The sequence below is a fragment of the Myotis brandtii genome, unplaced genomic scaffold, assembly GCF_000412655.1.
Source record: "Myotis brandtii unplaced genomic scaffold, ASM41265v1 scaffold165, whole genome shotgun sequence".
NCBI lineage: Eukaryota > Metazoa > Chordata > Mammalia > Chiroptera > Vespertilionidae > Myotis > Myotis brandtii.
Window position 1 is genome coordinate 8,562,986 of NW_005356042.1, and position 22,395 is coordinate 8,585,380.

The following is a 22,395-nucleotide window of genomic DNA, read 5'->3' on the forward strand; positions in this document are numbered from 1 at the left end:
AGAATTTTTATTGCTCTTTAGCAAGATAAGCATAATGAATTTGTTCATATGGTTACATTCACTCACATTTTTTATTAAAATATTTTTATATGCTTTTTTATTCATTTTAGAGAGAGGAAGGGAGAGGGAGAGGGAGATAGAAACATCATAGATTAGCTGCTTCCTGCACATCCCCTACTGGGGATCAAGCCCACAACGTGGGCATGTGCCCTGACAGGGCATTGAACCAAAGACCTCCTGTTGTATGGGTCAACACCCATCCACTGAACAATACCAGCTGGGCACATTTACTCAATTTTATTCACTCTGAGTTTATGGCCTGCCGCTTTCTATGTGAGAGTGTGTATATGTATGTGGATGAATACGTGTGTAGTTGTGTGTGCATGCATGTGAATGAGTTAGTTAGTATATGAATTATCCTTTCTTTCATGAGAAGGTATAACAATGCTGCACATTTAAAAATATTCTTACTTGGAAAAATTAAAAGTTGGTAGGCATTTTCATAGTTCTCAAAGTTTTTGAGGAGCAATTTTTTTGTGTGTGAAATTTCAAACCCTGGGAACCTATATCATTGGACCTATATCACTGATGCTGTAAAATACCTTTACTAAATGTAATTGTTCTCAGTTCTCTTCATTTGACTTTTCCAGGACACACACACACACACACACACACACACACACACACACACCTCTTCAAAGTGACCATCTACACAGGTGGGTGGAAGAAAGCATGCTAATTGGGTTAGAAAGTCTGGTTCTATCTATAACAGTGGTTCTCAACCTTCTGGCCCTTTAAATACAGTTCCTCATGTTGTGACCCAACCATAAAATTATTTTCATTGCTACTTCATAACTGTAATGTTGCTACTGTTATGAATCGTAATGTAAATATCTGATATGCAGGATGGTCTTAGGCGACCCCTGTGAAAGGGTCGTTCAACCGCCAAAGGGGTCTCGACCCACAGGTTGAGAACCGCTGATCTATAAGGAGATAAACACCCCAAGCCCATGTTGGAAATGAAACATTGGTGTCGAGGACACCAGCTTATACTGCTGTTTCCTGGGTCTCTTTCTTTCTGTGGGAGAATTCAGGGCAGGATTTCACAACTCCTGCAGTCCTTAACATTTTCCTATTCCAAGGGTTATTGTTAGCTGTCAAGATACCTCTAATTTCCCGATAACATTTTGAGAAATGGAAACTTTTGCCAAAGAAAGAAAATTATTCTCTCATTGGTTTGTTGTGTACTTTTAATATTCTGTCAGATTTGGTCCACTTATCTCTATAATTTCAAATCATACTGTATCATTTATAGGCAGCAAAAGAATTTTCACAGGCAAGTGAAGTCCAATTGAGGGATGGTGTGTTTATCAGTTTCCTCGAAATGTCATCTAAATTCATATTTCACATTCTAAGATCTGTGCTGTGTCCTCTCTCCATCTCGGAGAGCAAACAATTACACACATCCAACTATCACTTCTAATGTGAATAAAAATGTTCTTCACTTTATCTATTCTAAACCAATATCACCGAAGAATTTAAATATCTCACTCTTTTTCTGTTCTCTCTTACAAAATAGCCTCAGGAGAAACCCATCAGCTATAGCTCAGCCATTCACTCACATGGCTACTGGGCTGCATCAAGAAATCAAATACCATTTGTAAAACAAAGCAAAAACATTTTTAAAAACCCATTAAAGTGACTTAATGACAGACACAAAAGAGATGTGCCTACAGCATCCTCCCAGGCTCCCAACATCTGTCCAGGTTCCTGCCTCCTGGCCACCTGCCAGCTGTGTGACCTGGGCAAGTCATCTACCCTCTTGAGCTTAGTCTGCTCATATATACTGTGAAGAAAACAACAGTCCCCCGAACCCATAGAGAGTAAGATTTAAATGAGATTTCATGGAATATATTTATCCCAATGAATTTCTCATAATGAGTATTCAATGAAAGTTAGTTCCTATGATTAATGTTATTTTTTATTGCCAAACAAGGACTCTTTGATAACTCAAGTTTGTTTCATTACCTCTCACTTTCTAATATTTGCCTTTGTATGTTTTCTTCCCTCTGCCAAAAAGTCATCCTCCTTCTCTTCCCAGAATTGTTTTTCTTTTTTTTAATGTTTTAAGTCAGAGGTCAGCAAACTATGGTCCAATGGTCCAAATCTGGTTCACCTCTGCTTTTGTAAATAAAGTTTTATTGGAACACAGCTCATTTGTTTATGTGTTGTCTATGGGTGCTTTTGTGCTACAATGGCAAAGTTGAGTTGAGTATTTACAGCAGAGACCACATGGCCCACAAAACCTAAAACATATACTATGTGGCCTTGGACAGAGAAGGTTTCCAGATCAGTGTTCTAAACTCCCAGCTGAAGTTATCCATTCCCAGCCACCTTCTCCAGCCCTCTGTGACAAAGGGACTCCTCTGCCCATGGCATTTCCCTGGTCTCATACATCACTTTTGTTTAAAGAATCATTTCCATGCCTGCCTTCTGATAAACTGTGTGAACACCATCAAGGTGGGCGTCAGCTCCCAATCTTTGGAACTCCAGGCTAGGAGAGTAGAGCCCTTCAGAGAGGGCAGGCCCTGAGGGGTGGGGAGGAGAGGGTTTGAATGGAGGACTCTGGAATCTCAGCTTCAAATAGGACTTTGGGAAGGGAGGACAGAGGGCTTTTGTGGTGCATGCACACTACACACACTCCACAGGTGCCTGTAACAGACAAGCACACACCCATCTGTGCCTATAGCTATGTTCGCTATAAACACACACTTTGGCCTGAGCCCTTAACTCTATGCACCCATTAGCAGCATGACAAAGTACACATGCACAGAGATCACTCGGGTCAGCACAGCTCAGCCATCCGTGCACCTGTGGACTGTTGTATGACATCTTAAATACAGAGGCCCAAGGGAAGACCGGAGCTCACAAGCTCTGTCTTCATTTTGTTCTCCCAGAAGCAAACCCCAAGACAAGGATTTGGGTGTAAGTAGCTTCTATAGGAGGTGACTTAAGAGGCACACTTGAGGGAATAAGAGAAGTGAGACAAAAATGGAAAAGAAAAACCAGTACACAGGCACTAATGAGGTTAGTGCTATGGGCAGCTGGTGTTCAGTTCCACAGGGAGACTGTAGAACACATGTCAGAGATGTACTATTCAAGGGTGAGGATGGGTGTTTATCTACCAGCTCTTGTCTCACAGGTCGATGGCTGCTCCCTGAGCACTAAATCACTGAGCAGAGTGACCACACTTCTGTGGTGAGACAAGTCTCCAGGGAGTCAGGTGCAGGGATTAAGAAGCCAGCAGCCCATATGGGAGTGGTGAGTGGTAGGGGAGCTGGATGGGCTGCTCCTGGCCACTGCTATGTTATTTAACCCAAGAGTCAAATGGCTGATGGGCAAGCAGGTGTGAGGGGATGCACAATTTACCACTAATTTTCCATTCCATCTCCTTTCTGCTGCCCTTCAGAACCCCAATAAGTAAGTTGTTGAACCAGGGACACTAGAAGGAAATTACTGCCCTGATTTGGTTGACTCAACATTTATTAAGCAAAATTCTTTTAAATTAAGTGATAAGATTTTTGGTCAATTTTTATTTAAAAACAATGATGTTTGAGCATATGCCATTAGACAGGATGAGGCAATTCAGACAGCTATGCCAACAGGCAGGGGGGCATTAGATACCAACAGTCTGGCTCAGTTAAACATTGCAATTACTTTTGGAAACATTTTCTTGGTTCTCTAATTTCCTTCCAAAGAAGCAACCAATTATCATTACTCTACTGTTAAAAATGGGATTAAGACTATGCAGTAGTTAATGCTGCTTGTAAACCCTATGAAAGGACTTAGTCAGATGTGCTTTGAAAATACCATTGGCTTCTAATGTATTTGGCTTCAATAATTTCCCCAGGTTCCTCAATGTGCTCTTTATTTATTCAGCCATCTTCTGATCCCCTATTAGGAACAATACCTCTTTAAAGTATGAATACCTTCCATGAAGCCCAGAGTTGAAGAGAGACCCATAATCACAACATTGTTTTTCCTTGTGATGATTTTATGAATGTGATATTAAATAATTTCTGTGCAAAACTGAAGAGGGAGCAATCCATTTAGCCAAGGAGGTGTGGGAAGGCTCCAAAGAAGAGATATGCAAACCAAATCTGGAAGGATAACAGGGAAATGGGCAGCAATTTTAGCCGAGGTCACAGTATATGTGTGTTAGCTATCTATTGCTGCATAACAAATTACCCCAACTTAGTGCTTTAAAGTAACGATAAACATTTATCATCTCACAGTTTCTGTTGGTCAGGAATTTAGAAGTTGCTTAGCTGGGTTATTCAGGTACCATGACTTTAATAGTTGGACATCAAGATGTTGGTGAGGCTGTAGTTATCTAAAACTTGACTGGCCCTAACCGGTTTGGCTCAGTGGATAGAGCGTTGGCCTGCGGACTGAAGGGTCCCAGGTTTGATTCTGGTCACGGGCATGTACCTTGGTTGCAGGCACATCCCCAGTAGGGTGTGTACAGGAGGCAGCTGATCGATGTTTCTCTCTCATCGATGTTTCTAACTCTCTATCCCTCTCCCTTCCTCTCTGTAAAAAAATCAATAAAATATATTTAAAAAATAAAATAAAATAAAAGCTTGACTGGACAAGAGGGTCTACTTCCAAGATGGCTCAGTCACACTGCTGGTGAGACAGTGCTGGCTATTGTCAGGTGGCCTCAATTGTTCGCTATGTGGCCTCTCCATAGGGCTACTTGAGTGTCCACAACATGGCAGTTGGCTTTCCCATAGCAAGAAAGAACAAGAGTAACCTAGGCTTGGAAGTCCCTCAATGTCATTTCTGCTAGATCCTATTGGGTACACAGGTCATCTGTGTTCAGTTTGGAAGGGGACTACATAAGAGCATGGATACCAGGAAGTGAGAATCACTGGGGGCCCACTAGGGGCTGGCTACCATAACATGCAAAAGTAAGAAGTGCATCAACTTTGAGAGGAAGGGAATATGTTGAAATCAGTGGAATGTGGTGTGAGTTAGGGAAATAGTAGCAGGAGATAAAATCAGAAAGCTGGAGTCAGATTATAGACCAAGGAGGTTAGACAGAGGAGCCATTGCACTTGCTGGTCTTTCTTCCATCTCATCTGTTGGCATCTGGATTCAGGGGCCGCAGGCAGCCAGAAGAACTGGATTCTCAGCCATGAGTCCCTCCCTATAAATTGACCTCCCAACGAGATCAAGCAGTTCCGCATCTTTCAGAGGATCCAGACTAGCTTTTCCTCACCCTCCAGTCTGAGTAGCCTTGCTTCAGTTCCAAACTAAGGAGTTAAGGCCCCTGAAGACAGTGACTTCTTACCTCCCCTTTGATTTTCTATTCCTTCATGACCCGATGGTGTGGAAGGATTTCAAATCCTGTTTGTTGTGAGTAGAAGAGCAACCCATAATGATAGCCTCTTTGGGTTCACAAAGACCTGGGTGTGAATTCTGCTTCCACTCCAGGTGGTTTATGGGCTAGGGGCCACCCTGCCCGAACTCTATCTGTTGGAAGGGATGGGGGTATTAGATTGTGAGGGTGGCTCTCTCTCCGTCTCCTGTTTCTCTCTTCTCCCTCTGTCCCCACCTCTTTCTCTGCCCCAGACTCTGACCCCCTACCTAGCAGAAGATTCCTGGGGTAGGCCCCACCCAGTCAGGTTCAGCCTATGGTTGTTTCATACCACCCATTACTGGTTGGGGCTAAGTCTGGAATTCAAGCATAAAATATCAGCAAGTTTATTTGGCCACAGACTCATGGCTATGCTCATCATTCAGCTTCATTGGTAACCAAATCTATGGTTTTCCTGTGTCTCATTCCTTAGGGTTCTAATTTGGAAGGGGAAAGAAAGGCACTATTCATGAACTCCTAGCACCTCAACACAACAGCATTTTCTTGAAGGAATCAAGGCCTCACCTTCTACCCTTTGCTTAAGGGATGAGGATAGACCACTCTCATTAACATATATCAAGCACTTACAATGTGCAGATCTGGCTACTAAGAACCACACTCTTGTGAAGAGTCTGTAAGGCTGGTTTTATGGAACTAAAGCAGAATCAACAGGCTACACTGTGCCCCTGATGAGAGCTAATGGAAGCCACCTCCTGAAGGCAACACTGACATTTCCATCCACGGACTTGGGAGACTAGTTGGGTTGGATGGCAGCCACTCAATCTTCCAGAGAGGCCCTGGGGTATCCATAGCCATGCCTTAGAAAGATCTCGTCACAGATACGCCACCTCTGGTTAGAACATATTTGTGTCCTCCTCAAGTCTTAATCATTATTTTGTGACTGGTAATGACTACTATTGAGAGTTTTCTTGTGCCAAAGTTGATGCTCTTCCCACATCATCACCTTCAGTCCTCCAAACCATGCAAAGCTGGTTGTATTCGTTCCCTATGGCTGCAGTACTGAATGATACAATTTAGTGACTTGAGAACAACATGGATTTATCTTCTAGTTCTGGAGGTCAGAAGTCTAAAGTGGTTTCACTGGGCAACATCGGGTGCTGGCAGGGCTGTGTTACTTCCACAGGTTTTAGGGGTGAACTTGTTTCCTTGCCTTTTCCAGGTTCTAGAAGTTGTCTACATCTCTTGGGTTGTGTCCCCTTCCTCTATTTTCAAAGACAGGAATGCAGCACATTTAAATCTCCGTTTCTCTGACTCTGACCCTTCGGCCTTCCCCTCACAAGGACCCTTGTGATTACATAAGGCTCAAAAGGAAAATCCAGAATGAGCTCTGAATCTCAATATCCCTGACTTAATTACATCTGCAAATTTCCTTTTGCCTTTAAGGTAACATATTCACAGGTTCTGGGTATTAGGATAAGCACCTATTTTGGGGGGAAGGAGGGAGGGTTATTCTGCCTATCTCATAGGTCATGTCATGAGCTCCATTTTACAGGTGAGGAAACTAAAGCTCAGAGAGGGGAAGTGACTTGCCCAAGGTCACACAGATAACAAGATGCAGTGACCAGATTGTTCCTCAGGGTCTAGAATTCCCAGGCCCAACCTCTGAGCCATTACACCACACAGCCTTTCTAAGGGGAGAGTTGGGAACACTGAGTCAAGCTTCCCAAATGTGTGAAGTGGTTTAGCTCAGAGAACAAAGAAATCCCTGATATAGGTTTTATAAACCCTAAGGCTGTCCTTTAGGTGTCAAGATTCCCCCCTCACTCTGGCCCATGCCTTCCCCTCTGCCTAGGTGAGTAGATGAAGCCAAAGCTCAGGGTCGAGTCCAGTTCCCTGGCTCGCCAGCATGTGAATCAGGCAAGTCCTGTCAGCACTCGGGACTCGTTACCATATGGTACAGTGGATGTGGTAATCTTGTGAGTGCTATGGCCCTAATTTAATGCCTGACTGAACAAATTGATGGCTGTGCTTGTCCACACTATAGCTGCCTCACATATATTACATAACCTAGCGTCAGGAAGAGGTGAGAATGCAGAAGTCTCTCATTTCTTCCCCACCCCAGAGCCCCAGAGCCCCAGAGCCCAAGGAGACAGAAAACTAAAATTAGGACCTAACGAGTCTTCCACAGAGAAAAATAAGTCTAAAAACAGTTCATGAGAGAGAGAAAATATCTAAAGGAATTTAATTTTGGTTCTTACTTTTGAGGTCCATAAACAGAGAGGCCGTTTATTGAACTTTGACAGTTATTTCTATAGCTGTTCTTTGCAAAGGTCAAAAGAAATTCATTTCCCGGGGCTGCCTTGAGAACACAGAAACACATACCACAATGTGTCTATTAAGCTGCACATTGGAACTGGTGAGAGAAAAAGTGAGCAGCTCGTCAGCGTGGGTTCCGATAGGAAAGCCACTGTTGTGGTCGTGTCGCTAAAAGGAATGAGAATGCTTATCGTTGCAGGGGAGGAAGTTTTGACAAGATTTACCTCAGTACACCTTTACACACATATTTTCCTGACATTTGAAATGCATTGCCTGTGACCTTAGCAATACTGGCAGAGGCCACGATGCCTGGTAAGACTCCCACTGTTTGGTCAGTGAAGAAACTGGCTCACGTGGAAACCAGTCTCTGAACTCAAAGGTGACAGTCCTGCTGCCCCTCCATCCATTGTGGTGTGGTGTCCTCTGCCCTCAGGACCGAGATATTGCTGCTTTTTTAAAGGGTGGACAGAATTGTATTTTTATTACCCAAACAACACATGGTGACTGCACCCAAACCAGAAAATACAGATAACAGCCATAGCCAGCTCAGACCTGCTATCTTCTATGTACACATGTGTATTAATTAATTTAATCCTCACAACAGCTCTTTGAGGGAGGCACTGTTATGATTCCCATTTTACAGGTGACGAAACTGAGACACAGTTACAACATAAGGGGTTTGTTCTCTGATTTATGCTATTTCCTTCCACACAATGGAGCCTCTGTAGCATTAATGGTGATGTGGGAGAAGAGGATTTCCAATGACATGGAAATCATACCTATGGCTACCAGTTACTCAAAGCCACAAAGATGGCCAGAACCACAGAGGTTTTGTGAACAATTTCATCCAGCTCCAGACTCAGCTCAAAGAAGTGTTCCCTCTTCTGGGAAATCTCCCCTCCCATCCCAGGGTCCTCACACCCTATTCTTCCTGCTACCAGGGCTCTCATATAACAAAAACAGTCATCGCAAATGGGTTCATCTAGTATTTAGTGTTCATCTAGATAGCACTTTCTGTTTTATTACTTTTGGGTTGAACTAGTTGCTTTAATTATTGTAACCAAATTTTGAGTTTAGAATTAATTAACAAGTATCTGAAATCATTTGTTTCTTAATCATGGGGAATGGACTATTCTGACAAAAAATGAAATCAGACCCATCACTCATGACCCAATTTCTGTCCCTATAATCCAGCTTTAAGTTTGATTAATAAGTGTGATCAATATTTTGAGGGTGTTCATGAGATATAGACACATGAACACATGCATCAATCAATAGATGAAACTGCTACTATTTGACCATTTCGAACAATGATTTAACAGGTCAGGGTTGGCCAATGATGGCCCATGGGCCAATCTAGTCCACTGCCTGGTTTTTAATGGCTCATCAGCTAAAAATGTCTTTTTTTGATGGTTTACATTTTAAATGATTATATAAGTACCTACATAATATTCTTAATTTTGCCTTTTGGCCCACAAAACCTAAACCATTTATTATCTGGCCCCTAAAGAGAAAGTGTGTCTACCTCTAAACTAATAGATGATCCTATACTCTGAAGTCTTTTCATTGTCGATGTGATATCATCATGCCACATATCCAATAAAGTTGATTGTGCCTTTAGAACACCAAGTAATATCAACAAATTTCATCCTCTAGAAAAGCATAGCAAATGAGAACCGCCCCCTCCCCCCTTAAAACAAAACTGAAAGAAATGTGGATCTGAGGCATTTTGAGATGTCATTATGTCTTAAAATGGTCTATTCTAGCTCGCCTTAATCTCAGTATTCTAGCTCCTGGTCATTTTCCCTTTAAATGCTTCATAATGGAAGTATCCCACAGCTGTTGTAATAACCCTGTCCTGGCTAGGAGCTAAGTATATTAAGGGTAAGTTTGCAATAGCTACTTTCCAAAGACTCTCAAGCAACTTTTCTTCAATAATGCTTGTTCTCAGTATGGTAGAAGCAAAGCTCTTCCCTATTTTCTCTACCAGTTCAAAGTCAGAACCGAACCAGACGGTCTTTCTAAATTGGAGAGTATCTCTCTGACTGGGACTTCATAGGGATGGGGTTTAGAACAATGTCATTTCAGCGCAGTAGCTGGAAATCTGTCAGTGGAGTAAAACAGGCCTTACCATGCTACATAGTTCTTGGCTGATAAAAGGAACTAAATTGCTCTCTAAAGAAACTTTTTTCCTCCAAAAGAAATACTGCTTCAGTTTTATAGAGTACTTCACAGAAAATAAGATGGAGAGCTTTAAAATGACAGAAAAAAGTAGTCAGAAGTATTCTAAATTCATCTTCACACTTATTTTAAGTTATTTTACCATATAAAAGCAAAAGGAGAAAGAAAGAAAAAGATTAGAGAATTAAACATCTGTTAAATTCCAAAGGATGAATCTCTCGTAATGACAAAGTTGAGTCTCTGGATTCAACATGTGCCAAGTAACTACTGATTGTCTCATACTTTAAGATGCACAAGAACAGAAGATCCAAAATAGGCTGTCTACTAATCTAATTAACAGTTGGGGAATTTAGATTCGAGTGGTAACTCCTCGTCTCTCCCCTTGGGAAGGCTAGAAATCTCTGTGAATAAAAAACTCATCACTCACCAAGCATTCTCGACTGTCTCCCAATGTCTTTGCTTTGCTACTGATCTCTCCTTTCACTTATCAGCTTTCTCTCCCATGTCACAGCTCTGAGAACACTGTGTTTAACAGAGCTGTATGTAATGTTTAAATATGGTTGGTGGCATTGCATTTACAGTAGGATATACCCATAATGCGTAGGATGACATTTGAAGCCCTCTGCAATCGTGTATCAACTCCCCACCCTTTTTTGGGTCTGTAAACAGGACACCTCGATTTCCTATTCTTTCTGCCATGCCTTTGCTTACTCTGTTCCTGTCCTGATAATGCCCTTCCCTCAGCATCCTCAGTGCAGGTTTCCACTCATCCATTAAAGCTTCATTCAAACAGCACATATTTGTGTGTGTTTGCTATCAACACATCTGCTTTACCTCCTTACCAGGCAGCTTGAGTTTTGCAGCTCTGATGTCTAGCATTGTATCATGGATTCAACAAACATTGGTAGGTTCTCCATACATGTGTGTCACATTTTGTCCCTGAATTTTGGCAGCTAGATTACCTCAGTGTTTCATTGAACACCAAGAGCCTGCCTGATTCTCTGCTGTGTGGGCAGAGCATAAATGTACTTCCTTCACATTCCTTCTTCAACCTCATTGTCTATCATGAAAATAACTAATATCAACTACTAATTACAGAGTGACATGTCTTATTTAATCTTCCTGATAAGCCTATGAATTAGGGAGTATGGTGATTCTCATTGTGGCAGATGAAGAAACTGAGGCTTAGAGAGGTTAAGTGACCTGCCCAAGTTCTCACATCTGATAAGAGGTAGAGGTAGCCCTGAATCCACAGTCTATAGCCAGCACCCATGCCCTTGGCCAATGACTCTCCGATCAGGTTTCTGCTAAGTTGAGGTTATACTAGGTGACCAGACACAGCCCTAACAATAATGGGTTGATAGGCCAAACTTGGAGTGTGGGGGAGATGGTTAAGTCACCAACAGAGCTCTGAGACTCATCAAGGGCTCCTGCCAGAATTTATCCAGAATGGGGAAGTGAAGGAGGCCCCCCAGTAAAGTCCTATTCTCCCCATCTCTCACCCCATTGTCATCAGCAGGAGGCCGGCATGCTTGCCACTGGATTTCAGACCCAGGGCTCAGCACCCTGCCTTAGGTATGTCCTGTTTCATTTTATCTGCTGACACAACAGAGCAAGTGCAATTCGCATAGGTGTGGCTCACCATCTGTGTTTCATTTGCAAGGATAATGCGCTGTTCTAAAAATAATAAAAATTTATTTACATCTATTTCCCCCCACCTCCATTTTCTCTGCAGCAAGTGATATAAAAAATGGAGGAGATTATCCCAACAAAAATATTTATGAGTAAATACCTCACAGAAAAGATGAGGATGCTACTATCTAAATAATTCTGGTCCCACCCACTAAGACAAAGAAAGAGGATATTCTTGACAGCATGATTGAATTGTGTGTAATTACTGCCAATGTTTTAAACATGAAGATAATGAGAAAAGTATTAGCATTAGATCAGAGCGGCTGAAAACATTTATTTTCCTGAGAGTATGAAAACTACTTCTAGCACGCATTCAAAGCATGGGAGAAATGCTATTCTTTATTACAGTGATTTTCAACCAGTGTGCTATAAGAATTTCTAAAACATGCAATACCTGACTTAAAAAAAAAAAATTCTCACCCCAGGATATTTTTCCTTTGATTTTAGATAGAGTGGAAGGAAGGAAGGGAGGGAGGATAGAAGAGAAAGGGAGAGAAAGAGAGAGAGAAACATAGATGTGAGAGAGATGCATAGATTGGTTGTCTTCTGAACGCACCCCTTGACCAGGAATCAAACCTTCAGTGCACAGGCAGATGCTCTAACCATAGAGCAACACTGGCCAGGGCAATACTTGACTACTTAGTCAGGGGCACTGACCTTTTTTCCTTTAGATTGTCAAGTTAAAAAAAAAAACAACAAAAAACGACAACAGCCAACATGAATCAAAATTTGAATGAATCAAAATTATACCTATTTTTTGTCCGATTGGCCAAAAATATACTTTTTAGTGTGCTGCAGAATTTTAGTAATTAATTTATGTGTGCCATGAGATGAAAAAGATTGAAAATCACTCCTTTATTACTATTGTTTTATTTTCAGGCAGCTTTAAAAAAAAACAAAAAACGACAACAGCCAACATGAATCAAAATTTGAATGAATCAAAATTATACCTATTTTTTGTCCGATTGGCCAAAAATATACTTTTTAGTGTGCTGCAGAATTTTAGTAATTAATTTATGTGTGCCATGAGATGAAAAAGATTGAAAATCACTCCTTTATTACTATTGTTTTATTTTCAGGCAGCTTGACTTGATACCATCATTTTCATAGATTTATTTAGTATGTTTCTGGAGATGCACCCTACGTGACAATATTCTAACTTAAATCATCTTGACCAAACACATAGTTCTTCAGACTTGCAGTTACACATCCAATTTCATTGATTAGTTTGCATGAGCTGTTCCCCCTAACATTCTTTAGTTTTTTTCCCTAACATATTCAAGGACTCCTGAATCTCTCAGAGTAAATAAATGCAGAGAAATCTAAAAATAAGTCCTTATGTGACAGTTACCATGGAATGAAGGGAGGAAATCCTCTGTTTTCACATTTGGCCTAGAAATTGGGGGCATTATAAAGTTTCAGAAAATCCTTTACCAGCTGAAAATTGAAAATAAATTACATTTACAGTCTTAGTTTTTTTTTTTATTGTATGTACATTTTTATGGGTAGGCTATCACTTTCCTTAGATTATTTGGAAGATATCACATAGTAAGATAAAGGTGAATTCAAACAAAGATAACAAAGTGCTCAGTTCGAATGCCTTAAAAAAGACTAATGGTACTCTCACAGTTCAAGTGTTAAGATGGAATTTTAAGGGCCTCTTAGAAACTGTTTCCATTTGCAAAAAGAAAAATGAAAGAAACAGAAGAAGAAAAAAAACACTCAAAACTGACCATTAGTTACTCTGAGTGGCTGCAAATTGTGACTATGTTTAAAAAGTTGGCAGATTTTAGCTGAAGAATTTCTGTTTTAGCAGCTAAGACGACCGACTAAATAAAGCCATTTATCAAACGTTAGAGGCCTTTATCTGATTTTATTTTGTAATGCAGAGAGACATAGTTTAAAACCATAGACAGAGCCGTCAGAATGAGGGGCTGAGTATGCTTATAGAAAAGAATGAAACGGTGCCCCAAATGAACCCAATTTTGTTTAGTAAGATATATGGCTCTTACTTTCTCCAAATGTTTCGCCAAACATTTAAGCAAGAGACACAGATCTTCATGCTCATCTCATTCTATGGTAGTTTTTAGAGCCTAGCGCAGTTCCTGACACAAGGTAGGTGTAAGGTGAAAAAATTCGATTACTGGATGAGTACACAAGGACACGACCAAGCTCTCAACTCAATAAAATAATTTCCTCTGTTTACATGCCCATGCTAGAATGTGGGTCTTGCAGTAAGTTCTCAGACAATCTGTTAGATATTTACTCATCTGTCCATTCATCCACTCTTCCTCCCTTCCTCCCTCCCCTCCTTCCTTCCTTCCTTCCTTCCTTCCTTCCTTCCTTCCTTCCTTCCTTCCTTTCCTTCCTTCCTTCCTTCCTTCCTTCCTTCCTTCCTTCCTTCCATTGTCACTTCCACTGTCCCTATCACTTTCCACAGAGTCCTCCTGTTCTCCCCAAGGTCACTGCTCAGTGGAGGAGGGACATCTCAAGGAGAGCTCACTTCTCAGTCCACTCACTGGAGGGCAGCTGCTGGGCAATGCTGGCCTGTCAAATGGGCAGCCAGGTCAGCTGATGACCGTGGTTAGAAGGTAGAGGGGGGTCAGTTATGGGTCCTCAGAAGGTGGGCTGCCTTCCAGCATTTTCCCATTGCCCAGAGTGGGTGAGAGAGGGTGGTCTTGCCCCTGAATTCGCACTGGGTCCAGAGGCTGCACCACCCAAAACATACCAGGAAATTAAGAGAGAAGCAGCATCAGCTGACCTGGACCCTTGTTATCCTGCCGGACAGCAGCCTGTGCACACAAATATGGCATAAAATCCATGCTGCCTGCCACTCTCTTCCACACATCCTTCTTTCCATCCCTCAACACAATAGTTTTGAGCATCTCACATGTGTAAGGACTGGGGATATGTCAGGGAACAAGCCAGATAAAATCCCTTTCTCCTGGAAGTGTGGAAGGAGCAGCTCCGTGAGGGCACCTGCCTCAGCTGGCCCCACTTGGAACATCCTGGGGAGTGAGGATTGGAAGAAGAGAGGAAAACAATAACAATGGTAACATGTTGCCACAATGGAAAACAGTATGGAAGTTCCTCAAAAACTTAAAAACAGGACTACCATATGACCCGGAATTCCACTTCTGGGTATTTATTCAAAGAAATAAAAAACACTAATGCGAAAAGATATAGGCACCCCTATGTTCACTGCAGCATTAGTTATAATAGCCAAGACATTAAAGCAACCTCAATGTCCATCCATAGATAAATGGGTAAAGAAGTGATACACTCACACACAGACACAATGGAATATTACTCAGTCGTGAAAAAGAAATCTTGCCATTTGGAACAACATGAATGACCTAGAGGGGGTTATGCTAAGTGAAATAAGTCAGGCAGAGAAAGACAAATACCATATGATTTCGCTTACAGGTGGAATCTAAAGAACAAAACAAACAAAAGAACAAAACAGAAACAAACTCCCAGATACAGAGAACAAAATGATGGTTGCCAGGTGGGAAGGGGTATGAGCAAAAAAAGCTGAAAGGGATTAAGAAGTACAACTTGCCAGTTATAAATAAAGTGGTGGGATATAAAGTACAGCCTAGGGAATATAGTCAATAACACTGTAATAAATACTAGTATGTGTGCTGTCAGGTGGATATGAGACTTATCAGGGTGATCACTTCGTAAGGTATATAACTGTCCAATCTCTATGTTGCACACCTGAATACAATATGATATGTCAACTATAACTGAAAAATAAATTTTAAAAATGATTATTTACTGGTGTCCTTGACTGCCCTCATGGACAAGTTTTATTACAAATTAAAAACGTGAAAGGCAGGGAAGGTAAACAGGCAAGTTCTCAGAAAACAGTGCATGCCGACTCCTTGGAGTACTCATAAAAGGCAAGGTTCTAATGGAAAATCAAAATGAAAAATTTATATCATATCATTTGAGTGCATGTCAACCGGCTGGTGTGTTTCCAGAGCCTCCACTCCCACCAAGGTGGGGGCTGGAGGGGAGCAAACTGCTTGTACAACCTCAGGGGCCCCGGCTCCCCAGGGGTCCCTGACCTGTTTGTTTACACTCACAGCATCCAACCCCCAAATACGCTATTTGAGGTACCGTGAGTGAAGACAGGGTGACTAAACCTAAAACCATTTGGAATCATGCAAAGTTCATTGGGCTCCCCCAATGGGATATTTTCTTGACATTAATCTGTGTTAAACATTCTGCCCAGATGGTCCCAAAGTAGACGTTTAAAACCACACCTAAGACAGGAGCTTACTCAGAAGGTGTCCAGAAACAATGAAAAGTAATTGCCAGTCCTGCTGAGGGAACCTGCCATACGTACAGGAGGGCAGTGAGACGAAAACATTGCAAACTGTGGGCAACCCCAACTAGAGGTCTGTCTGCTGTGTGAGTTCTGTCCCTTTAAAGATGAGTGACTCGGAGTCTCATTTCATCCTTCAGCAGCTTGCCGACAAGTAGCTACAGCGGCACAAGTACACAGGCGACGCTTGCCTACGCCCAGGAAGCTTCCTTTGCGGATGCTGCTGGGTCAGCACTGAACTCTGGGAACCTTCACAGAAAAGTGACACTCTTCACTCATTTCCATTGATTTTCCAATTTCAGTTAAATTGTGTTAGTCGCTTTTTTTTTTTGGGAGCTGTTTATGTATGTGGCTAGAAGTGCTTAATTCAACTCCCATAATTATACACTCATTGCAACTTAGCCAAAACCCACATGAAAAGATAATGAGCTTGAAACACATCTGTCGCCAAACAAACCTTAAAAAATGGAATAATCCACTATGTTATCACTTTGATTTATAAATAGAGACAAAACCTTTTCTATCAGTAAAAGGAGAACTGAGATAGAAAAATCACTGCATTGTGTGTGTGTGTGTGTGTGTGTGTGTGTGTGTGTGTGTACGCACAGGCATCCTGGGTGGATGATAGAGTTGGAAAATAATTACTTGCCTCCAAAGAAGATAGTATGGCAGTCAGGCAGCCACATACTAGGGAGGGTTGAAAAGAGAATAGGAGAGAAAATGAAGGAAATTGACTCAGTCTGTTCTTTTTTTTCCTGCTTTTCTATTTTTAAATGGAAACAATCACCTTTTTTCAAGTGACAACCATAGTTTCTATGCAAATTTCATTCTCACCCTCATTGGCAATAATTTCCCATTTCTAGCTACTGTTTCCCACTCTGAAGTATAAAAATCTTAGCCTCCTTTCCCATTCATTCTTGTCTATACACCAAAGCCCATATAATTAGAATTTTTTAGGAGTGCTCAAACTATGCCAGGCCATGGGGATACCCACACGCCTATGATCACAGTCTCTATTCTCAAGTACTTTACAGCCTAGGCCAGCCTTGCCTGCAGGACTGTCTATGTTGATGGTGATATTCTACGTCTGTTCTGGCCAATACAGTACCACTGGCCACATGAAGCTGCTGAGTACTTGATATCTGCCTAGTCTGACTGAGAACCTTTTTACATTTAATTTCAATTGCTGAAAATTAGACTTAAATAATTACATGTGACTAGTGGGTACCACATTGGACAACACAGGTCTAGACAAAGAAGAAGGGGATATTCTTTAAGGAGACAAATGACAACTTAAAGGAGCTTATGGAAAACGCCATGTGATGGCCTCGGGCGAGCACAGGCCGAGATTAGAGAAAGAACCCTTGGAAGACTCAGGTGGAGGAGGACGGCTTCTCTGAGGAGGTGTGTGTAACCAGTACTTGTGATATAGCAGGGGAAGCAGAAAGGAGAGAAGGCATTTCTGACCCAAGATCTGTTTAATCAGAAACACCAAGGGGAATATGCACGGAACCCGTTAGGGAAACCCAGCGGTGACTGCAAGGCAGGGTACTTGTAGAAGGTCCATGTTGCTACTCATGCTGAGGTCCAGGTTGCTACTCATGCTTGTGGGGTGATGCCAGGTCGGGAGCAAGAAATGCCAGGGTGGTGGTGGGGGCAGATTTGGGCTGGGCACAGGGGCTGATGGGTAGATGGGTGGGCGGGAACCCCCAAGGTTTGGTACACTCTGTTGGAAGGCTCAAGAGGCTTTCCAGCTGAGGGTAGTCTGCAGTGACCTGGAGCTCAGGAGGAAGGGCAGGGCCAGGGGACACATGGAGGAGGGTTCATACCTGAGCAGAAGCACACGGCCCACCTGACTGGGGCAGCTGCCATGTAACCCTTACATCTGTTGTTACCAAGTATCCACATGCGGAAACCGCGCCCCAAATTTCCAGAATTTCTGACTTTCAGAAAGGCCAGAAGTTGGAATTTTTAAAAAGAAACATAAAATCTAAATACTTTGACATGGCAACTAAGGTGAAAACTTTAAAACACCCTGGGATAAACCAGAGCAAGAGCATGGACCGGTGAGGTCCATGTGCCACCTGTCTGTGACATCTGACCCAGAAGCCGATGAGGTGTCGCAGGGACAACCTCAAGGGGGACAAGCGGAGACCGAAGGAAAGGCGGCCCCGGGGAAACAGTGTGCGCAGCAGAGGGTGTGAGGGAGCAACGAGGGCGAAGCCACCTGCTGTGACGGGAGACCATCACTGATCTTAGACAAAGCTCCCCCTCCCCGTCTTTCTTTCCTCCCTCCCTCCCCCTCCCTCTCCCTCATGGTAGAGAGGTGAGGTTTGGGGTCCATGATCACCAGGGCTCAGAGTAAGTGGTTGCTGAGGACACAGAGGCATCAGTTTAAACGAACTCAAATAATTCGAGCTGACAGTGTGTGTTTTGGGTTCATATAATACCCCATTTCCCTTTATAGGTTTTCCCACGCCGCCCTGTGTAAATATCTCATTTCCACCTTTATGGCATAAAACCCCGCATCTTCCCTCACGTGAGAGCCGCACTTGAAGAAGATGTGTGCCTTTCAGCTCACCTCCCGGTCCAGCAGTGCCGGTGACACCACGGTGACGATGTCTCCTTTTTCAGGATCGATGTAGAACATGTTGGGAGACGGCTTGTCAGGCGTCTGCTGGCGGATATTATACCGCAGGAGGGCGTTATCTGTGGCCGGGTCGTCCGCGTCGAAGGCTGTCATCCGCATCACCGTGGTCCCTGAGTGGGCAGGACAGAAGGACAGCAGATGGTCACTCAGAGACAGCGACAGGCAGAGGTCCTGTCCCCCACCCGGGCAGTGGCAATGAAGTGACATGCTAATTGCTTTCCAGATTAAAAATGGACAGCCTTTCTCCAGCTCTGTTATGTTTTACCTTTAGTCCCCTCCCTCCCGCTCCATCACGTTAAAAGACCTGAAATACAGAAATCTTTGCTGTTCAGCAGATTGACAGCTTAATTTCTCCTTCTGCCGATACGCTGTTCATTTTCACGGGCTTTCATTCTGTTGAGGATGTGGCTCCATGACAATGGCCTTCATTTTAAATCACTTATTGAAGGCCGACTAGGCGTGGGGTCCAGGGCCAGGTGTTGGGGAAACAGAGAGGCAAAAAGGCCCATTCCATGGTGTCTAGCAGGTCAGCGGTTAGTAGGAGAGACGGCACATGAAAATGTAAAAGTAATACAGCTCATCAACTGCAGTGAGAGAGGGCACTGCTGGACTCAGAACAACAACACCTATCCCAGAGCTCAGGAGGGGTCCCTGTGCAGACGCCTGGGGGTGAGCAGGTGGAGGTGAGGGGAAGGAGGGGAACCGCAATGGGAAAGGATATTCCAGCTAAAGGAGTGTGAGCCAATGTTAGTGGCTCACCGTCTGTGTGTCAGCTACACTGTCTTGGGCACTTTAGATATAAAGACACTATAAAGACGAGGGTGACATGAGGACTCTTTGATATGCCAAGGGGTGAGAAGGGTATCAGATATGGGGTCATGCTCACACACAACTGATGTGAAGGGGAATTAGTTATAGGCACTTTCAAGGACAACTGAGCAGTAACTAGTAAAAAAAAAAATCATTCACCCTCTTGGTATCTACCCTCGAGAAATACTCCCATGAGGGGTGTTTTTCAGGGTGTTCAGGGAAGGATTATCCATCTGCAGAAACACTGGGAAACAACCTAACTGCTCCAGCACAGAGGAATGACTAGAGCGATGGCATCGTCCACACTAAGAAATGTTTTGCAGCCGTTGAAAAAGGTTGTAGATCTAATGTCTTCGAACATGAGGGCTCTCCACGATGGAGTATTAAGTGAAAACTATCAGACTGAAGAAGGTTACCCATAGCATGGTATCATTTTTTTGAACCTGCCTACACACAGAAAGTTCCACAATACTTTGTGCATCTATGTTGCAGGTACAGTTTATGTGTGTAAGTGCACAGAAGGTCTATTAAGGTGAATTTCACATGAGTTATGGCGGTTAACTTTGGGAAAGGAGAGGGAACTGGGGTCAGGTATAGTTATAAGGAAAGATTTGGCTCAGTCTGTAATGTTTTGGTCTTTTTCACATGGAGAATATATTGCTTTTACAATTAAAATTTAATTGAAAAGGATCATAATTATAAGTACTTACGGAAGCACCGTCAAGAGCAGAATCGGGCATGTTTTCCTGATGATCCTGGCAATTGTGAGCCATCAGAGCTCAGGGTAACCTGCCCAACCATAATTTTTCATGGCAGTTTGCTCTTCTATGAATATGGAGCCCCACCTCCCGATTTTGAATGCTTCTGGACCCACAGAGTGTGAGCTAACTGGTAAGAGACCAAGGCAGTAGACCTGTTGTTCCTAGCAGGAATGTGCACATACAGAAAACACTGAAGCTTAAGGGAAGCATAGAATTCATCCAGCTCAGCCACCACCTGATATTCCTTTCACTTACACAACAATGCCTCTCAAACCAGCAGAGGCAGTTTATTTTCCCCACGATCGGAATCAGATGATCAGCCACTAGGTCTGATGGATCAGGCAAACAAGGGGGACTCTGACCACCCTCACGCTGGATCAATTTGTGGAGCAGTCTCAGCTAATTCCACGAATGTTGCCCTAATGGCGGATGCATCACGGCGCATTTTCTATGGTGCCCAGTTTCCTGCCCTTCTTGGTTCCTTTGTGAAACTGTCCCCGGGCAGACTGCAGGGCCGAGTGCCAGAAGAGGAAATCCGTGGCGTGTGCGGCCCCCTGACCTTGTCCCTGGCCTTGGGAAGATATCAGCAGACCAGCTGGCACTGTTTCCAGTGAGTCCCACTGTGGGATTAGGTCTCTTTTTAATTTTTTTAAAATATGTTTTTACTGACTTCAGAGAGGAAGGGAGAGGGAGAGAGAGATAGAAACATCCATGATGAGAGAGAATCATGGATCGGCTGCCTCCTGCATGCCCCACACCGGGGATCGAGTCTGCAACCCGGGCATGTGCCCTGACTGGGAATCGAACCTGACCTCCTGGTTCATAGGTCAACGCTCAATCACTGAACCACACCAGATGGGCAGATCAGGGCTCTTTTTCAACCCTGTGGTCCAGCGGCCACTCCTAGTCCATCAGCTTAACGGAGAGAGTGACACGGACTTGCCTTCCTGGTCTAGGAGACAGGCCTGCAGGGGAACTGCCATCAGAGACAGAGGCAGCTTGCAGGCCCACAGTCTCACCCAGGGATGTGCTGACTGAGGTCTTGGTGGCCAAAGGCATGGAAGGAGGCCTCAAGCCCATCAAGTCCACACCCAGCAGCCTCTGGTTAAGTATGCATGACCCAGGGCAGTGGTCGGCAAACTCATTAGTCAACAGAGCCAAATATCAACAGTACAACGATTGAAATTTCTTTTGAGAGCCAATTTTTTTAAACTTAAACTATATAGGTAGGTACATTGTTATTAACTTAATTAGGGTACTCCTAAGGCTTAGGAAGAGCCACACTCAAGGGGCCAAAGAGCCGCATGTGGCTCGCGAGCCACAGTTTGCCGACCACCGACCCAGGGCCTTGCACCCTGTTAGTGCCTAATGAATGCTTGGTTGATGGAATCCGTGTCCTATTTCATCTGCCTTTAATTGAAGTCAGAGACAAAGAAGCAAAAGAGTGTAAAAATGAAGTCATCATGGCTTTCAACTGTCATGGTTTGCATTAAAATAATTAGAGGAAGAAAAAAAAGCCTCTCTGGTTGATGAATTTTCAGTTTTCACCAGGAAATTAATTTTTAATTTTTTTTTTACAGATTTGAAAACATGATATAATAAAAGGTTACCCTGGAATGTCCCCAAGGTTACACAGAAATGTTTTATTTTTTTTTATTATTATTTTTCTCTGTTAATCCTTCTCCGAGGATATTTTTCCATTGATTTTTAGAGACAGTGGAAGGGAGGGGAAGAGACAGAGAGAGAAACATTGATGTGAGAGAGACACATCAATTGGTTGTCTCCTGCTTGCGCCCTGACCAGGACCGGGAATCGAACCTGCAACTAAGGCACAACATGCCCTTTGGAATTGAATCCGGGATCCTTCAGTCCTCGGCTGACACTCTATCCACTGAGCCAAACTGGCTAGGGCGAAATGTTTTATTATATAATGAATTATAGAGAGCAAGTGAACTTGGTCTTAAGCCCTGCCTTTGTCTCCACCCAGACGTGAATCTACTTGGATTTACTTCTGAGGCCACCTCTATGGAGACTGAACAGTGCCTATGCCATGTAAATGGCTCTGTGGCATTGAAGAAAACAACTCGAGGGACCATGGCTGGGTCATCCAGGTTCAGGCCTTTACTACGTGAATTTAGGCAGATTACTCAACCCTCCCTCAGCCCCACTTTCCCATTTACGACATGAGGATATTAGTAACACTTTTTTCTTAGCTATTGTAAAGATTTAATGGGCTAACATATTAGAGAACTTGGTACCGTGCCTGGTG

At 43.1% G+C, this 22,395-nt stretch overlaps 1 protein-coding gene across 1 annotated transcript in view; it reads right to left on the reverse strand.

Annotated features, from left to right (window-relative positions):
• The window catches only part of CDH13 (cadherin 13), an 813,406-nt gene that overhangs the window by 15,503 nt on the left and 775,508 nt on the right, over window positions 1-22,395 (reverse strand). The window contains exon 7 of the mRNA XM_014536715.1: window positions 18,487-18,665. Coding sequence (XP_014392201.1) covers window positions 18,487-18,665 — 179 coding nt within the window. The remainder of the gene's footprint in view (window positions 1-18,486; window positions 18,666-22,395) is intronic.